At 43.1% G+C, this 16,917-nt stretch overlaps 1 protein-coding gene across 5 annotated transcripts in view; it reads right to left on the bottom strand.

Annotated features, from left to right (window-relative positions):
* Window positions 1-16,917, bottom strand: part of ATG10 (autophagy related 10) — a 313,667-nt gene that overhangs the window by 267,013 nt on the left and 29,737 nt on the right. For 3 of the 5 annotated variants that reach the window (XM_030193339.1, XM_030193340.1, XM_030193341.1), the window contains exon 2: window positions 2,811-2,936. In XM_030193339.1, coding sequence (XP_030049199.1) covers window positions 2,811-2,936 — 126 coding nt within the window. Of the gene's footprint in view, window positions 1-2,810; window positions 2,937-10,487; window positions 10,570-16,917 lie in introns of those variants that run through there. The other 2 variants (XM_030193337.1, XM_030193338.1) reach the window with 1 other exon arrangement.

The following is a 16,917-nucleotide window of genomic DNA, read 5'->3' as shown; positions in this document are numbered from 1 at the left end:
GGGAGAGCTCTTTTAAGCATGTATGCTTTATGCATTAATAAGACAAAATCAGGGGAGAAAAACTAACCCTGGGCACCCGGATCTCTACTGGGGCTAGTAGCTCCCATATCAGCCTCACTCCGAGGCCTCCCCCCGGGCTCAGGACTCTCCGTCTCAGCGGAGGTCGCGCCATGTGGTAAATTCAAAATGGCGCCCGCTGCCAGCTCAGAGCGCGAAGAATCGTCGCTCGCCATGCTCTGGCCGGCTCTAACGTCTGTACAGCACGATTTACAGAGCCCCGCTGCTGATCTGCGCTTGCCACACTTGGAACAGCGCTTTACTGTCTCTGCAGCCATCGCCGAAAACGACGGTAAAATTCAAAATGGCGGATCGCGCCAAAATCGCCCCGATCGCGGACCCACCCCGGAGGAGTCAGAAAACACTCTTACCTCACTAGACTGAGTATCCGGTCCCACAGAAAAAGGCAAGGAAAAACCTCTGTTCCAGCGTCTAAGCGCGACGCAACTTTTTTTTTTTTTTTTTTTTTTTTAACACTGTGAGGAAAGCAGAGGTAAATAGAACTCCGGAGGCTCAGGTGAGTGGGAAAGGCAGGGAAAGGGCGAACCTATGTGCCTGCATCCACTGTTGGTGGGGAAGGACAGGGAAAGCTAAGCAATGTGTTCACATCCACGGAGGTATGGGTAAGGCAGAAAAAGGGCGAACCTATGTGCCTTTAAAGTGAAGCTGCTATAGCCTCCAACACCCCTGCTAACAACTGGCAAAAGCACAGGAGCAACCTCCAGGCAGATTTTAGATGGAGCTCGAAGAAGCTGCAGACACTCTGCTAGGGGAGATAGAGAATACTGAAGAGAGGCAGTGGAGCAAGCTGGTATGAGGCACTGAAAAAAAGTGTGCTCTCTACCTCTCTCTGCTGGTTGATGGACACAACCCATCTGTAATGGCTGCATCGGCTTGATGACAAGGAAACAGTTGATATGAGAACTGATATACAAATGAACAGCAAGCAGTATGTTCCCTATAATATTCACAGATACAGCTCTCAAGATTAGCAATTATCTGACGTTAGGATCCACACCTGAGAAAGAATAAAAAGAAGACACATTTAAGCCCAGATGCACAAAACCTAACGAGCCAGCAACATGATTATTATACCAGTTCTAGCTGGTTTAGCGAGCAAGGAGTAAAATGAGACATGCACAAAGGGTTTTCTCTGAGCTCTTTTCCTATCACGGTAGCATCTAATGAAAACGGAATACAAAGCTATTATAATGAGCTAATTACTATACAAATGTGCATGCAAGGCGATGCACAGCCATTTTCTGACCCGATGCACAGAAGCAGTCCCTAGCTTTACCATGGAAAAATTAACGGGAGGTCTGGAGCTGTCGATCCTAACAGCTCTAGACTTCCCGTTAAATTTGAGTGAGCTTCACACAACAAAATATCAGAACAGAGGGACTGCTTTTATCCACAACACAAAAAAGTGTGACAAAATTCCAACCTGAAAGGCTGTAGGGAGCTGGTGTGTCTCTGCGATGGGAAGAAAGGATCCTGCTTCAGCGCCAGGCAGAAGGATCCTGCGCCAGGCAGAAATGAGGGACAGCCACAGGAGTTCTGTGCTGCCACTGCCCTGTCCTGCCCCCTGGCAAGAAAGCAGGGGCGGCAGAGGACAGACAGAATCCTGGAGCCCACAAGCGAGAACCTGGGGGGGGGGGCTGCTCTTCCTGAGGGCTGCAGGTGTTTCAGCTGTCTCCCGCCTTTTGAGCTGAAGAGTGGCAGATGCTTATTCCAGGCTCCCAGCATCATCGGCCCACCCCCGGCAACAGAATGCAGGGTCCCGGCTTGTTTTTGAAGGAAAGAAAAAAAGCTACGCCAGCTCTCATACACGCAGCCATCTGTAGTATGCGCAGAGCAGCCACGCTTAGCGATAAGCTACTCTGTGCATGCTCAGCTGGCTGAGTGGCTTCCCCTCTATCACATGGAAATCAACTGGGTCACAAAAGCAAAAAGCATGCAATTCTCTTTGGGAATCCATCTGTATTTCCAAATCAGTAATTTTTACCAATTTGAAAATACAAACAGATTCTTAACGGGTATCTTAGTGCATCTGGGCCTTAATGTGAGGTGCCTCTTTTTTTTTTTTTTTCTTCAACCTAAGGCAAGAACAGCTAAATGATGTCCAGATTTGCCCACTGAAAGTCATACAGCTAGGACAGTCAGGCAGAATAACTCGGAAAAAAACACCAGCTGACAGAAACAGGAAGAGGATTCTGGTGGGAAAAAACTGTGACAAAAAATTTAAAACAACACCTATAAACAAAAAGCTAGTCCTCCATAGACACAGATAAACCAGAAGAACATGGTTTTCTGTCAGTAACTCATGCAGCTGAGCTGTGAGGCATGAACAAGCCAGATACCCGTGTGTATGTTTAAAACTCACTAAATGCAGGAAGATGGACAAAACCCATTGGTCTGGACTGGTCTAATAGGATGCTATGGAACGCAGAAACACAATAACAGATAAAGATTGTAAGGCCCATCTAGTCTAGTTACTGCAACTCACTAATCCATTAGATTCACAAATTTATTTTGAAAACCAAAACCTCTTTTACCACAAATTGTCCGGCTGAATTCCATAATGCACCCTTCTCAGATTTGAACAAATGCTTTTTGAACTGCACTGAAGACTACGGTACAAGAGTTAAGTTACTACTTGCTACTCCTTTCAGACTCAATTGCACATTCATAAATATTAGGAAGAGATTCCTGAAATACAGGTGAATTCTTTCTTAAATGATAAATCTCTGTACCTTCAGATCCTTCCACTCCCAGCCATCTCCTATTTGTTGGGAATGCTTGATGAAGTCCACACAGTGCTGCTTAAATTTCTTCTCTCCCAAGAAGAAGTCACCTTCTGCCTCTGGGTCAGATGACATCTGAACAAAAACACTGATTGTTAATACTAATAGCCTGAAAGTGCCCCAGAACAAACTGCTAGTGATTTTACACAATGTCTTTAGCAAATACCACAAAAAAACTTCTTACTGCATTATTTTTTATCCCACTTCCATATCTTCTCCTGTTAGACCCCTTTCTAAATCCTCAATTGCTCCATGCCTTTACATTTTCTAGTGTAAAGGACACGAACAGATGCCACCTCTATGGCTAAACTCTCCACTGTTGATCTGCCTGAAAACTTTTCTTCTCTAGACATCACATTATATAATGTGCAATATGTTTATAACACTACCAGCTCAGAACTTCACATGTTTGCGGAATATAACAGCACTTATGTAATGAAATACAGAGAATATACCTATTCCACAGTACACACAACAATCAAGCCCCAACACAAAACCCAGTAATCATGCGAACCAGCCCACATAAAGCTGGTGTGCTCCATGAAACAACAGGCTAAGATGATCAGACTGCACATACATACTGTGCAAGATAACTGTGATCGTGGATAGTGTCTATAGGTCAGAAAAATGGAACTTTAGGCCTACACGTACAAAACTGTGATAGCATTTTATAGAACAAAGAACAAAATTTCATGTTTACTTGATTCGGAAAAAAAAAATCACAAAAAACTACAAGGCTCACAGACACCACAACACCAGCAAAGAAATCAAACAAGTGTTAAGAAACACTACAGTCTGACACTACAGCTGCCTAAAAAAAAAAAAGCCTTTGCATCAATATTCAAGAGCATTTATCCAGTTTTCAGGAATCAACGTGATATGTATTTTAAATGTCCTCAGTCCTGCCTTGCCTTGTTCCCAGATTTTGCCTTGGACCCTGCCTTGCCTAGCTCCGGCAAAACTCCAGCTCTACCTTGTCTCCAAGTTCCTGCCAAGCATCAGCACTGCCTTATTGCCGAGCTCCTGCCAAGCTCCAGCACTGCCTACACCAGGTTTCAAAAACCTTCCACACCCAGATATAAGTCAGAGATGTGGAGGACTTCCAAGCAACCTAGAAACCACTGCAAGGGAAAAACCACAATTCTCTACATGCCTCCTCTCAATAGCCAGACCGTATGCCAGAAGAAATCCAGATCTTCCATTTCTACCAGCTCTTGCAGGAGAAGACCCCGACCTTGTCTATAACGAACCACAAATATTCAGTGGCGCTTTAACCAGTTAATGCCACTGAATACTCACGATTAGCACCTGAGCCGAAACTGGCTAATTCGTGGGTGTTCAGGGCAGAGTTGGCACTTATATGATTAAGTGCCACTGAATATTTGCAGTCAGTCATAGACAAGTGATTCAAATGGTCAGGAGAAAAACCGTGTAAATTGGGCCATATAAACAGCAATTCTATCTTTAAGCAGTTCAGCTGATGCGGTTAAGGGCTAAATACTGCACTTAACCACATAACTTGTTGCAGTCAACATACAAGCAGATATTCAATGCCGTAGCTCGGACATGGCCCGGCACTGAATATCCAGGAATACAGCCAGCAGGATATAAAAACGATGATCGCCGCCAGCTGAATATCTACCTCAGAATATATAGGGCAAGTCCATTTCAAATAAACTAAGGGCCCTGTTTACTAAGCTGCGTTAGAGGCATGTGTTAACACTTTTAGCACGCACTAACCGTGCAGATGCGTCTACACGGTTAGCTTGTGCTAATTTTTAGCACGCGCTAAAAATGCTAGTGCACCTTAGTGAACAGGGCCTTAAATGTGTCCCAAACTGCAACAAAATATATTTAAATGTATGTGATTTATTATGCGTTATTGGCATTTTAATTCAGTTTGATATTACAGGTAGGTAAAATAGTCACTGTGTAGAGCAATTGGATTAAAGGTGACTCCAGCTGAAGCTCTGGATAAGAAGGAAAAAAATGAAGACCACTGAAACAATAGATTTACAATTAACTTGTCAACACAAAATAAGGGCATACTAGCAGCTTAAGTCTATGTACAGAACACTGCCTACGTTGTGCTAACAGCTGTCTAGGTATATTGCACTAACAAGATGCACATAGAAAGGTGAGTGTGGAGAATGAGTGTCAAGAAACTACACAGAACAGAATGGAAGAACAGATAAGAATATAAATATGCTAATGAAACACAAGGCAAAGAAACGAAACTCTAACTCAGCAGCAAAGTATTGACAACACAGCAAAAATGTAAATTAAGACCTCACTACAATGTACAGAAAGACCACCCTCAAGAGGGACAACCTGAACATTACTGTCTCAGGCCAGCACAGCACAACATATGCATTTTTTTTAAGATGAGGAAGAAAAGACAGAAGGATGAAAATCAGGTAAACCCCGCTGCCAAGGATCCATACAATCCTGGAGCAGCTGCTAGATCTAGTAACACAATTTTAATTTGAGGTTAACTAGACCTAGGTATAGGGACTGATGATTACCAAATCTAGGGATCACAAGTAGAACTTGTTCTTCCGATCAGTGTAACTGCACATGTGTGTTTCTTTCAATTACTTCAGGCAACCATTATTTCTTGTCAGTTGTCACCTTAATAAAGAAACCTGAATGTAAACTATGCTGATGCTGAGACAGGATCCGCAACTGGAAACTGGGCCTGGGCTAGGGGTCTTCACATAATACATTATAACCAGTTTGAAATTCACCCCACCAGGATGAATAGTGGTACATTATTGTACAGTTTCTGCAGTCAGTTCTGTATTTATTTTATTTACTAGGATTTATTTACCGCTTTTTTGAAGGAATTCATTTAAGGCAGTGATGTTATGTTGCAGAAGTAGAATTATCTATAAAATGTCAACTTTACTATTTGACCCTGTTGCTGCTTTTCTCAGATTGCTCATGGCATTCCCTCTCTTTTTGCCTCAAGTATTCCGTCTTTGTTTCCCATTAATTTTCTTAAGCACTATGAGGAAAAAAATGTATATCTAATATTCTGGTTGTACACTGAACTTTTCAACTCTCTGACTCCATGGCCTCTCTTTACTTATGCTTCACTCATGTTTTTCGATGTAAAGGAATTCTTCTTTGACTGGTTTCTTAGATCTACGGCACCCTGACTGTCCTTCAATATTAAGATACTAGTAAAAAAAGCCCCGTTTCTGATGCAAATGAAACGGGGACTAGCAATGTTTTCTTCTGTGTGCATGTGGGAGTGTGTGTGTCCCTGCCCTCTGGCCTCTCTCCCCTCCCCCCTCTGAGTCCTTCACTGTTACAGAGCCAGCGATTTGATTTCGTGCTCTGCTGTTTTCCTTCACTGACTGTGTTACAGAGAGGGCGGGGCAGACACTCATAGGGAAACCGGATATCTCGCCCCCTTCACACTTCCGGCTGGAGGCTTCATAGAACGTTGGTCTTGCCTTTTATATAGAGAGATTTCCTAAAGGTTCTGTGCACTATCTGCCCCAGAGCCCATTTTATTCCAAAGGGTCCTACTCTAACTAATCTCAGCATTTATAATCTGCTTAATCCCATCAAAGGTCCCATGACAAACAGCTCACTTAAGGGTCATTTGCTAAGAAGCAGTGCATAATAAGAATACCTAACAAGGAAGCATGACACCCAATGTCATTACATGTTTGAGGCATGCAGCTGCACCACAAGAGGCAGGCTCACTTGTACAAACAAAACATTTCTGCTTTATTACTGGAATTATTGTTGTATTCGAAGTAAAACAATTACTGATTTTCCAGACTGGATGGACCTTACAGGTCTTTATCTGCCATCATCTACTATGTTACTACGGAGATCATTTTCAAAGCACTTAGACTTACAAAGTTCCATAGGTTACTACTGGGTTCATTTTCAAAAGAGAAAAACGTCCAAAAAGTGACACAAGTCTGCATTTGGACGTTTTTCTCACAAAAACATTCAAATCAGTATTTTCAAAACCTCTTTTTAGACATTTTTCTCTGAAGTCCGACAGAAGTGAGTCTAAATCTCAAGGGGGTGTGCCAGGGGCATGTTCAAGGCGAGACGGGTGTTCCTAAGACTTAGACGTTTTTCAGCCATAATGGAACAAAACAAAAACGTCCAGGACTAAAACTTAGACGTTTTGAACTAGACATGACATGTTGAGCTAGACATGTTTTTATAAAAAATAGCTGCAGTGGGAATTGAACTCACTACCTCAGGATCAAAGTCTGCTGCACTAACCACTAGGCTAATTCTCCACTCTATAACATCTGAGGCAGGCATAGAGGCTGGCAAGTAATATTTTTAATCACATTTTTTAGGGGTGGAAGGGGGTTAGTGACCACTGGGGAAGTAAGGGGAGGTGATCCCTGATTCCCTCCAGTGGTCATCTGGTCATTTGGGGCACCTTTTTGTGTGGAGTGGAGGAGTAGCCTAGTGGTTAGTGCAGCGGACTTTGATCCTGATGTAAGTGGGTTCAAAACAAGTCTAGATCAAAACATCTAAGTTTTATTTCTGGAAGGTTTTCTTTTGTTCCATTTCTCTATTTTGAACATTTTGCATTTGGACGTTTTTTGTTTGAAAATGGACCAAAAAATAAAACGTCTAAATCACAAAACGTTTTTCCAAACAGTATTTTCAAAAAGAAAGATAGATGTTTTTGTTTGTTGAAAATTACCTTCTTTCCTGTTCAGATTTTGGATGACGTCATATCAAAAATGCCCCTCTATATAATTTTGTAAGTCTAAGTGCTTTGAAAATATGCCTCTATGTTACACAAGAGTGCTAAAGTTAACAGCAGCATCTGTTCTTCATGCTCAGAACATGATCAACTCATTTCCTAGACACTTCCATTCACTGGTAGCTTTTGTGATGGTAATTGATTTTATGTAGTGGTTATTTATATTTTAATGCAGCAGGGCCAATGTGTACTCATTGCATTTAACCTGTTGATTGCAGACTCTAACAAAGGTGACAACACTATGCCTCTATCTTTCAGGCTGTAGTGGGTACTGAGCTGAAAAAAGAACAGCAAGACTTCTGCAGATCTTGAAAAAAGGAGTATCCAGTGCAAAGCATTTCTAAGAGAATTGTAGCAAAGATTTTTTTCAACCCCGTTCTTAACTAAAGATATATTTAAGATAAGAGAAGATTATTCAGTTCTCTTAAGACTTGAAAAACTAACAAAATCTTAATATCCTGAAGCATAAACCTTGGCACACCAGCACACCCTGAAGCCTCTTTCTTTTTCTGATATTTTCTTTATTGCATAAACACATCAATGTACTCAAGTCAGAAGGGATGCTTCATAGCACAGAGACTTCGTTATTCTGGGCTGAAACAATGCTTGGAGGTAGAAGTCTGAGAAAAAACAATTCTACTGCTGAGGTGGAAAACAGATGAACAGGCAGAGACAGTTCAGAAATGGATACCTGGAACGTGCTATATCTTATTGACAAGATATATTTTACAAGGTAAAAAACCAAGTTCTCTTCAGGGCGTTTATCAGGCCAAGTACAGACAGAAAACAAGACGGAGAAAGTTTCAAAGCTAGAACAAGGAGAAAAGCAGGAGGGCTCCCAAGCCCAAAGAACAAGAGCATAAAGACCAATGAGACAGAGCCATCAAGTAGCAAGGCAGTCAAGCTAGGCTGAGAAGGAGAAGAGGTTCAGGCAACATTACATCAATAATAACAGTTTTTAAACAAACAGACAAGTGTGTCTGCACTAGCTGTGAACTATATTACACATAATGCATTGCTCCTCTAACTTACAGACAGATCTGCAGTAATGCATTAAACACATTTCAGGAACCTACTATAACTAAGGCAAGGCTGTCAAAGGACAGAACAAAGATGACTGAACTTATCTTTTTCAATTTTAAAGTTCAATAAAGAACTGGAATATGGAAGTCTGCCATATTATTCTATGCTCCTGATTCTTCCCTAATAAAAAAAATAAATTAAACATTTTAAAAAGAGGCTAGGAATGTCCGGGTATCAGCCTCACTCATGGCTATCAGCATAGATGAAGGGAAGTAATGCATTCGCAACAAAGAACCTCAGAGGCAGCAGACAGCATCCACCATAAGCTCCGCTATAGGATTTTCAATGGACTACATACAGTCATAAATAGGTTTAGAAAGATAGGAAATACTAAGAATCGATCATATCAAAGCTAACATAAAATTCATTAACAGTGCTCTCTTCCAAATAGGGTCTGGGTTCACTTTAAATATTTGTTTTGGAAACATCTGCATGAGATCTGACACTTGCAAAGCCTCTACTGCCTAGATCAGAGCACAGTAGTGTAAGACACACAGAAGAGAGCTTAGCTGGCAAGAACCATGACTATGACAGCTATATTTGAACATGTGCCCAAAATGCAGTATAAGGAATGAAGACGTTAGAGCAGACACATTCTTCATTTCTTTTGGTACTTGCGGACCATTTGCCAGTTTGTTTTCTTAGACCGTCCCGATATGCTGTATAGCCACAAAAAAAAGTTATTATCTCTAACACTGCAACAGCTAATACTATGCACTCATTTCATACTAAACTGTCTTGCTCCTGCCAGCCATGTGCGAGACAACTTCAAAATCTGTACATGAGGGGGAGGAGGTGTGTCTTCATACTCTTGGGTAGTGCGAGGATTGCAGATAAAAGATAAATATACTAGCTTTCTGAATGAAAACAGAAAAGTGTGATTCTTGCCTTAGGATTAAACATCACAATGGTAGGAAATCAGAATTTCAGTATTTCAAGAGGTGGCACTGACAACATTTTTTTTTTTTGTAATTTAATCAGCAGCTCATACAAAGAAAAATCCTTGAATATGCTTCCTGATCTTCAGTTTTTCACAGATTCTGCTATTCATTCAGTCTCAATCCTCTAAGCCTAGCTAACCAAATGGTACTGCTGTGCTGACTGCCATCACAACAGACATACTAGTGGCAAACATAGATATTCATAACACCAATGAGGCATACAAAGAGAAAGAGAGGAGAACTTTAACAAGACGACAAGGCCAACACAAAAGAAAAATAGGAAGGATTCAGAGTGGGAGAAGGGAGAACATAGTCATGCAACAGTAAGCTGATATCACTTTTAGCTTCTTTTACTAAGTCGCACTAGCAAATCCCATGCGGCAAATGAGAGGAAGCCCATAGGAACTGAATGGGCTTCCTTTCACTTGCCACGCTGGGAATCGCAAGCAGGGCTTAGTAAAAAGCCCATAGTAATGTAGTAAAATAGTAAAGAAGCTAATGGTAACTAATAGTTTGGGAAGAGGGCTGAGAACTGAAGGGCCCAGGTTTAACTCCTACAGCAGTTCCTTGCCTTGGAATGTCCGTGGACAGCACTGGTAATCTGTCCCGCTTAAGGCCTTCCATGGGAACTGTCATATCTGTGGCAACTCCCCATAAGTCGTTCACAGCTTGGTGCCTGTGTGCAGGGGGAATGAAGTACCATACTGTATTACAGAAATGCTAATACTGTACATGCTTTGCCCAATTTGTATTTAACTAAAACCCAGTGCTAGCGTAAGCTTTAAGACACAGATCTTCCAAAAAAAAAATTTTTTTAAGGTCCTTTCCATTTTCTTCAATATTCACCTGATTAATATGTAACATTCAGGAATGGATCCTCAGACGCTTAGCTGAGATTAGGTGGCAGAGCCGGTGGTGGGAGGCGGGGATATTACTGGACAGACTTATACGGTCTGTGCCCTGAAAATGACAGATACAAATCAAGGTAAGGTATACACAAAAAGTAGCACATATGAGTTTATCTTGTTGGGCAGACTGGATGGACCATGCAGGTCTTTTTCTGCCGTCATCTACTATGTTACTATGTATATGTTACTAACCTTCTTATTCTGTAATAAGGTACTGTGAGGTAGTGAGTGGTATAGCGGCAGGTTTCCCTAAGAACACTCCCTCACTGGTGCTGAAGTTAAACCACGTTACAGCAGATGGCACCAAGTCAGAGGGGTGGGGCTCAGGCAGGTAGATGGCTAAATACCCTGGGGCAGAACAGTTCAGGGAGGCTCCAAGTAAAGGAATCCTCCCAGGGTGTTCCCGTTGGCTGCAGTACCTGAGGAGAGCCTGGGGAAGAGGATCCACCCTCAGCAGAGATTGCTACCCTGTGTTTGCCAGAAGCAGTGGCTTCAGTGAGATAAGGTTCTAAGGAAACGTTCTAAGTGAAGAAACTAAACCAGTGAAGATGTGTTAAGGAGAGACTACACAAACCTTGGAGTCAGAGTAGGCACAACACGGTAAGCGCGGTAGGCATTGCAGGGGGGCACCAACCTGTGGAGGGCATCACAAGTCATGCTTACTGATGCTGGCGACTCACAATTCCAGCCACATCCCCTGGTCCCAACCTGCCCACACTCAGCTCCCGCAACAGCCCCCTTAATTCTTCCGCCCTGCATTTACATCTGTTTTACCGCAATGTCAAAGGGGTGGCAGCAGTGAAAGAAGCAGGCTTGCCACAAGCATTCCCTTCCTTCTCAGTGTCCCACCTTCCTCTGTTGTAATTTCCTGTTTCCGTGAGGGTGGGACACTGTGAGGGAAGGGAAAGCTTGAGGCGAGCCTGCTTCTTTCACTGCCACCGCTGCTTTGAGGTAAAACAGATTTAAACGCAGGGCGGCAGGAACAAGAATGGGGCTGTCGTTGGAACTGGAACTAGCAGCAGCTGAGAAGAGGGCTAAGGCTGGAACTCAGGGGCTGAAAAGGAGGGCAGGGGAAAGTTGTTGGACATGGATGGATGGAGGGGATGGCAAGGGTGAGATGAGAATTGCTGGACATGGATGGATGGAGGGGATGGCAAGGGTGAGATGAGAATTGCTGAACATGGATGGATAGAGGGGATGGCAAGGGTGAGATGAGAATTGCTGGACATGGATGGAGGGGAGGGCAGGGGAGAGAGAAGAAATGCTGGACATGGACGGAGGGAAGGGAAGAGAGGAAGGAAATGCACATGGATGGGAGGAGAGAAGAATTGCTGGACATGGATATAGGGGAGGAAAAAATAGAGGGGAGAGAAGAGACAGGAAGTAAGATGAACATGGATGGAGGGGAGGAGAGAGAGGAGAAGAGCTGGACATGGATGGAGGGAGGATAGGAAACATGCTGGACATGGATGGATAGGAGGGGAGGGAAGAGAGAGGAAGGAGATGCGGGAAAGGGAAGAGAAGAGAAAAACGCACATGGATGGAGAAAACAGGCAAAAGATGGATCCATTCTATGCCTCCTCCAGTCAAGTCCGCAGAGGACCCAGCTTTTACTTATTGATGTAGGATAAGAAATGAAGAAGAAAGTGGGAAAGTAAAGAAATAAATGGAAAGGAAACCCTGGAAACAGAGTTAAAAGAACAGATAAAGAGCAGCAGAATCAGAGACTGGGACCAACACGATCAGAAAAACAAAAAGTCTCCAGACAACAAAGGTAGAAAAATTCATTTTAGTGTTTGGAATATGTCCAACTTGAGAATTTACTTCTGCTGTCTTATTTTGCACTGTATAGGAGGAAACATGTTTTTTCTAGTATTGTGCAGCATGCAGAATCTAGCTTCTCAGGATTTCTGGTTAATTTTTGAAGAATTTGAAGAGGGGCGATCTCTGTTCTGCATGTGTGACTGCAAGGCTAAGTGTCTGAACACAGATCAGTCTGTTAGGTTCTGAGATTTTGATAACATATTGTGTTTCAGATTTGGCAAGACTGTTCTCCTAATTCCTGGTCTGTATGCTAATTATAATGAAAAATAATCACACCTTATTTTTCTTCTATACTGGTGAAATATTCTCAACTAGTAAAAAAGGCCCGTTTCTGACACAAATGAAACGGGCGCTAGCAAGGTTATATTGATTAGTTGTTTTTTGTTAACCAAATATTTAATATTAAAGTATTGTAATGAGATGGAGTAATAGTGAAGGATGTATAATGAGGAAGAAGGAGGCCCTGTGTAGGACCACAGGTGCGGTCCTTTTTGACAGAGTGTTTGTGTATGTAAGACAGAGAGACAGACTGTGTGAGTCCGAGAGTGTGTGTGTGTGAGAGTGATACAGAGGGATTGAAAGAGTGTGTCTGTGTGTGTGTGATAGAGATTGTGTGTTTGTGTGACAGAGAGATACAGAGAGTGTGTGTGTGGAATTGAGTTCCATGATCCCCTCCTTCCCTTGCTCTCCTTCCATCTGATGTGAGAGAGTGTGTGCAGGACCACAGGGGCGGTCATTGTGACAGAGTGTAAGATAGAGAGACAGACTGTATGAATCATACAGTGAGTGTGTGTGAAAGTGAGACAGAGGGATTGAAAGTGTGTGTGTGTGTGACAGAGACTGTGAGTGTGTGTAAGACAGAGAGACAGACTGTGTGAATCATACAGTGAGTGTGTGTGAGACAGAGGGATTGAAAGAGTGTGTGTGTTTGTTTGTGTGACAGAGAGATACAGAGAGAGTGTGTGTGTGTGTGTGTGTGGACCACAGGGGCGGTCACTGTGACAGAGTGTTTGTGTGAGTAAGAGAGAGAGACAGACTGTGTGAGACCGATAGTGAGTGTGTGTGAAGAAAAGAGATTACTGACTGAGGTATTTCAGGAATGAAATTCTGGTAAAAGAATTGTCAATACTCCTTTCAAGTAATTAAATGTTTGTAAGCATATGGTAAAAGGCAAGAAAGCTTTCAAAAATGTTGTTTTTTGAACTGCAGGTTTAGTGCAAAAGCAGTGCTGAAAGTGCTTTACCATGCACAGTACTTCCCAAGGAAGCAGAACCGCAGCAAAGTGAATTGCAAAGTGGAAAACTAAGAAGCCAACCAAACCCTTAGTATTTTTCATGTTAACATGGGAAATACACATTGAATGTAAAAGAAATCTGTGTTTTCTGTCCCATCTCCCCCTCAGAAGCACAATGGTACCGTGTCAGCGACTGCAGCCCTTAACCCTTTTATTGCCACATCAACGTTAACACTTCAGGAGCGAGCTTGCTCGGCTGGTTTGCTTGCTGTTGGAAGAGGGGAGGAGGAGTTGCTTCTTTTAGGATCATGTTAAGTGTTTCCCAATCTGCTACGGGGAAGCTGTGTCATTTGTAACCCTGCCTCGCGAAAACAATTCTTCAGAGCACAGAGTAGTAGTCAGCCCCAAGCGCAGGAGCACCAACAATAAGACCATCGTTGATTGGCTGCAAAATCTCTTCCTGGTTGCTAGGAAAAGAGTGGGTGATTTGTTGCTGTCAGGGTGATCCCTTGCTTGCTGTCATATCATAAAGGAGGCAGATGTTCGTTCTCGTGCGTTGCCTGTAGATGTAAAGTGAGATGCATGGGGGGGAGGGGTTTCAAGTGTACAGCGCTGCGTACGTGTAGTAGCGCTATAGAAATGATAAGTAGTAGTTGTGGTATCGGAAGGGGGGGGGGTCGTGGGTGAGCTGTAGGAATTTGAACTCTGACACCGGGATGGAAAGGAGGCGGATCTTCGTGCTCGTGCGTTGCCTGTAGATGAGAAATGAGATCCATGGGTGGAGTTGAGGAATTTGAACTGTGACCCTGGAAAGGAAAGGAGGCTGATCTTCGTGTTTGCGCGTTGCCTGTAGTTGTAAAATGAGATGCATTGGGGGGGGGGGGGGGAGTTTTGTTTTGTGTTTGTATCGGAAGGGGGGGTGATGAGTTGCATGAATTCCTAGGCAGGGGGAGGAGTAGGGCCTTTCCTTGGTTTTTTGTGGAGCAGCTGTGCTGGCGACGTCATCCTTGGCTTCACCCAACTCAGCCAATCAGACGTGCTACACGGTCTGTGAGCGTCATTGCTCTGCCCACGAGGTCATCACGTTTGACGTGTGGGCGGGGCAGACAGTCATGGATGAAAAATTGATCTCTGGCGCCTAACATTTAGAACGTTGGAAAAGTGAGGCTTCAGAACGTTGGTGGTGCGTTTTATATAGAGAGATGGGGCGTGGCTGAGGGCGGGTCTATGAGTGAGGGTGACTGGTCCTAGCCTATGACGACTACAGGATTTTTGTGCTTCTCTGCCTTGGAGTGAGCTTCAGAACGTTCAAGGTGGGATTTATTAATATAGATGATGCCTGCTTATATGCGCTATGGCTGGTAAAAGGGATGTGGCTACTATGGGGAACAGCCATAGTGATCCCATGCCTAAGGTTAGCTATAATAAGTATCAGTATCTTTTTTTTCCTACAGAAAAAGCACTGGGGGCAGGTGTTAGGCAGGGGGGGGGGAGGGATTGGGAGGCGAAAGCAGAGAGAGGAGATGCTGGATGGGTAGGGAGCACCGACTAATAGGCTGCAGGAGGGCGCCAGAAACCCTAGCACCAGCCCTGCTAGAAGATAGGAAGAAGTGACCGTGTTGAATCTGTGGAAAACACATCTGAAACTAGCTGCAGGGACCCTGCAGCATAAGGCAAAAGTAGCTTGCACTGAATTGTACAGCCTGGCAGGGACAGAGATCAAAAGGAACTATAGTAAAGCTCCAGGTGATTGTTGTTTAGAATGTCCAGCCTGTGGAGGGAACAGACTTGGAAAATCCTTACTTTGAATTTAATAAAGCTATTATTTTACTTACAACCATTGTGTGTGGCTGTATTCCTGAGAATTCCAGCCCTGTCCATGGAGCCACGCTGCCACAGGCACCCAATGTTAAGCTCCATCTGTGCACATATATTTGTAAAATACTAGCACTCATATGTGCAAATGTATCACACACAGCGATATTCTGTAACATATGTGCACAAATGCCTTAGCACGTAAATACAAGGAGGGCATATACATGGGTGAGGCATAGTCAGAGCAGACATTTATGAGCACAACTTACAGAACAATTTAAGTGGGCCTAAACAGACACATTTCTGACTTATGCTTTTATTCTATAAGAGATACACACTAAGTAGATATTTATGCACACAACTTACAGAATAATGCTGCATTTAGGCATGCCTATTTATACCTGCCATAAACCCAGAATAGGTGGGCATCCAAATGTACCCAAATTTCTGCTGTTATATTGGCACTCAACGCATGGCATCAGTACACCTAACAGGAAGATCTCAATTATGGAATTGCACTCTAAGGAAATAGCCAGGTAAATAATAATTCATAATACACCAACATTCTGACTTCACACCACAACCATCTTTGCCGACAACACTTAGCAGCTGCTACTCTGAAGATATTTTTGAACACATATAAACAATTAAAATAGTTTTAATTAAATGAAATGAATTGCTTTTTTAAGATGCTAATTCTTTCTGTGGCATAAACAGTTTCCATCAACATCTTTAGCAATGAGACAAAGCAGTACCAGCAGCCAAACCAATGATGCTGCGCAACATGCAAAAACTGACAGGACTACATCTAAAGAAACAGATGTAAACAGTCATTTTTACTGGATGCATAGTAGCAAAAGGAGAAATTAGGTCTTGCCTGATAAATTTTCTTTCCATTAGTCCAGAACCTGTGGGATAGTTGTGTCCATCAACTAGTAGGTTGAGATAGAGAACTGAAAACTGAGCTGAGACATCTCCCCCTTGGCATCCAGTCCAGCTCCACAGTATTCACGTAGACAAGCAGTAAGGAGAAACTTGGAGTAAACACAACAACCTTAAAAAATTCACTAACCTAACACTAATCAGATGAGCAAAACATGTGTGGACCTCTCTCGTTGTCATGTTCAGGTAAGACCTAATTTCTCCTTCTATTAACATAGCTTTCTGGAATGTTCAAAAGCAATCCCTAGAGTGGGTGGGATCCTGGTGTCACCATCCTGAGAACCAAAGCCCCAAAAAACTGGCTTCTGAGTGCACCACAACATTCGCCCTGTAGTGCTTGGCAAAGGTATGCAGCACTGACCACATCATCCCTTGCAAATATCCACGGGAAACAGTAAGGTAGTCTCTGCCCAGGATGCTGCTGTACACCTCATAGAATGAGCCCGCAAGGCCTGAGGAGCCTGCTTCCCTGCAAGCAAATAAGCTGATGCAATAGTCTCCTTCAGCCATTGAGGGTTTGGAAGCCATGAGACCAAGCCTCTATTTACCAAAA

The sequence above is a fragment of the Microcaecilia unicolor genome, chromosome 2 (genome assembly GCF_901765095.1).
Source record: "Microcaecilia unicolor chromosome 2, aMicUni1.1, whole genome shotgun sequence".
Classification (NCBI taxonomy): domain Eukaryota; kingdom Metazoa; phylum Chordata; class Amphibia; order Gymnophiona; family Siphonopidae; genus Microcaecilia; species Microcaecilia unicolor.
This window is presented reverse-complemented; position numbering and strand designations above follow the sequence as displayed.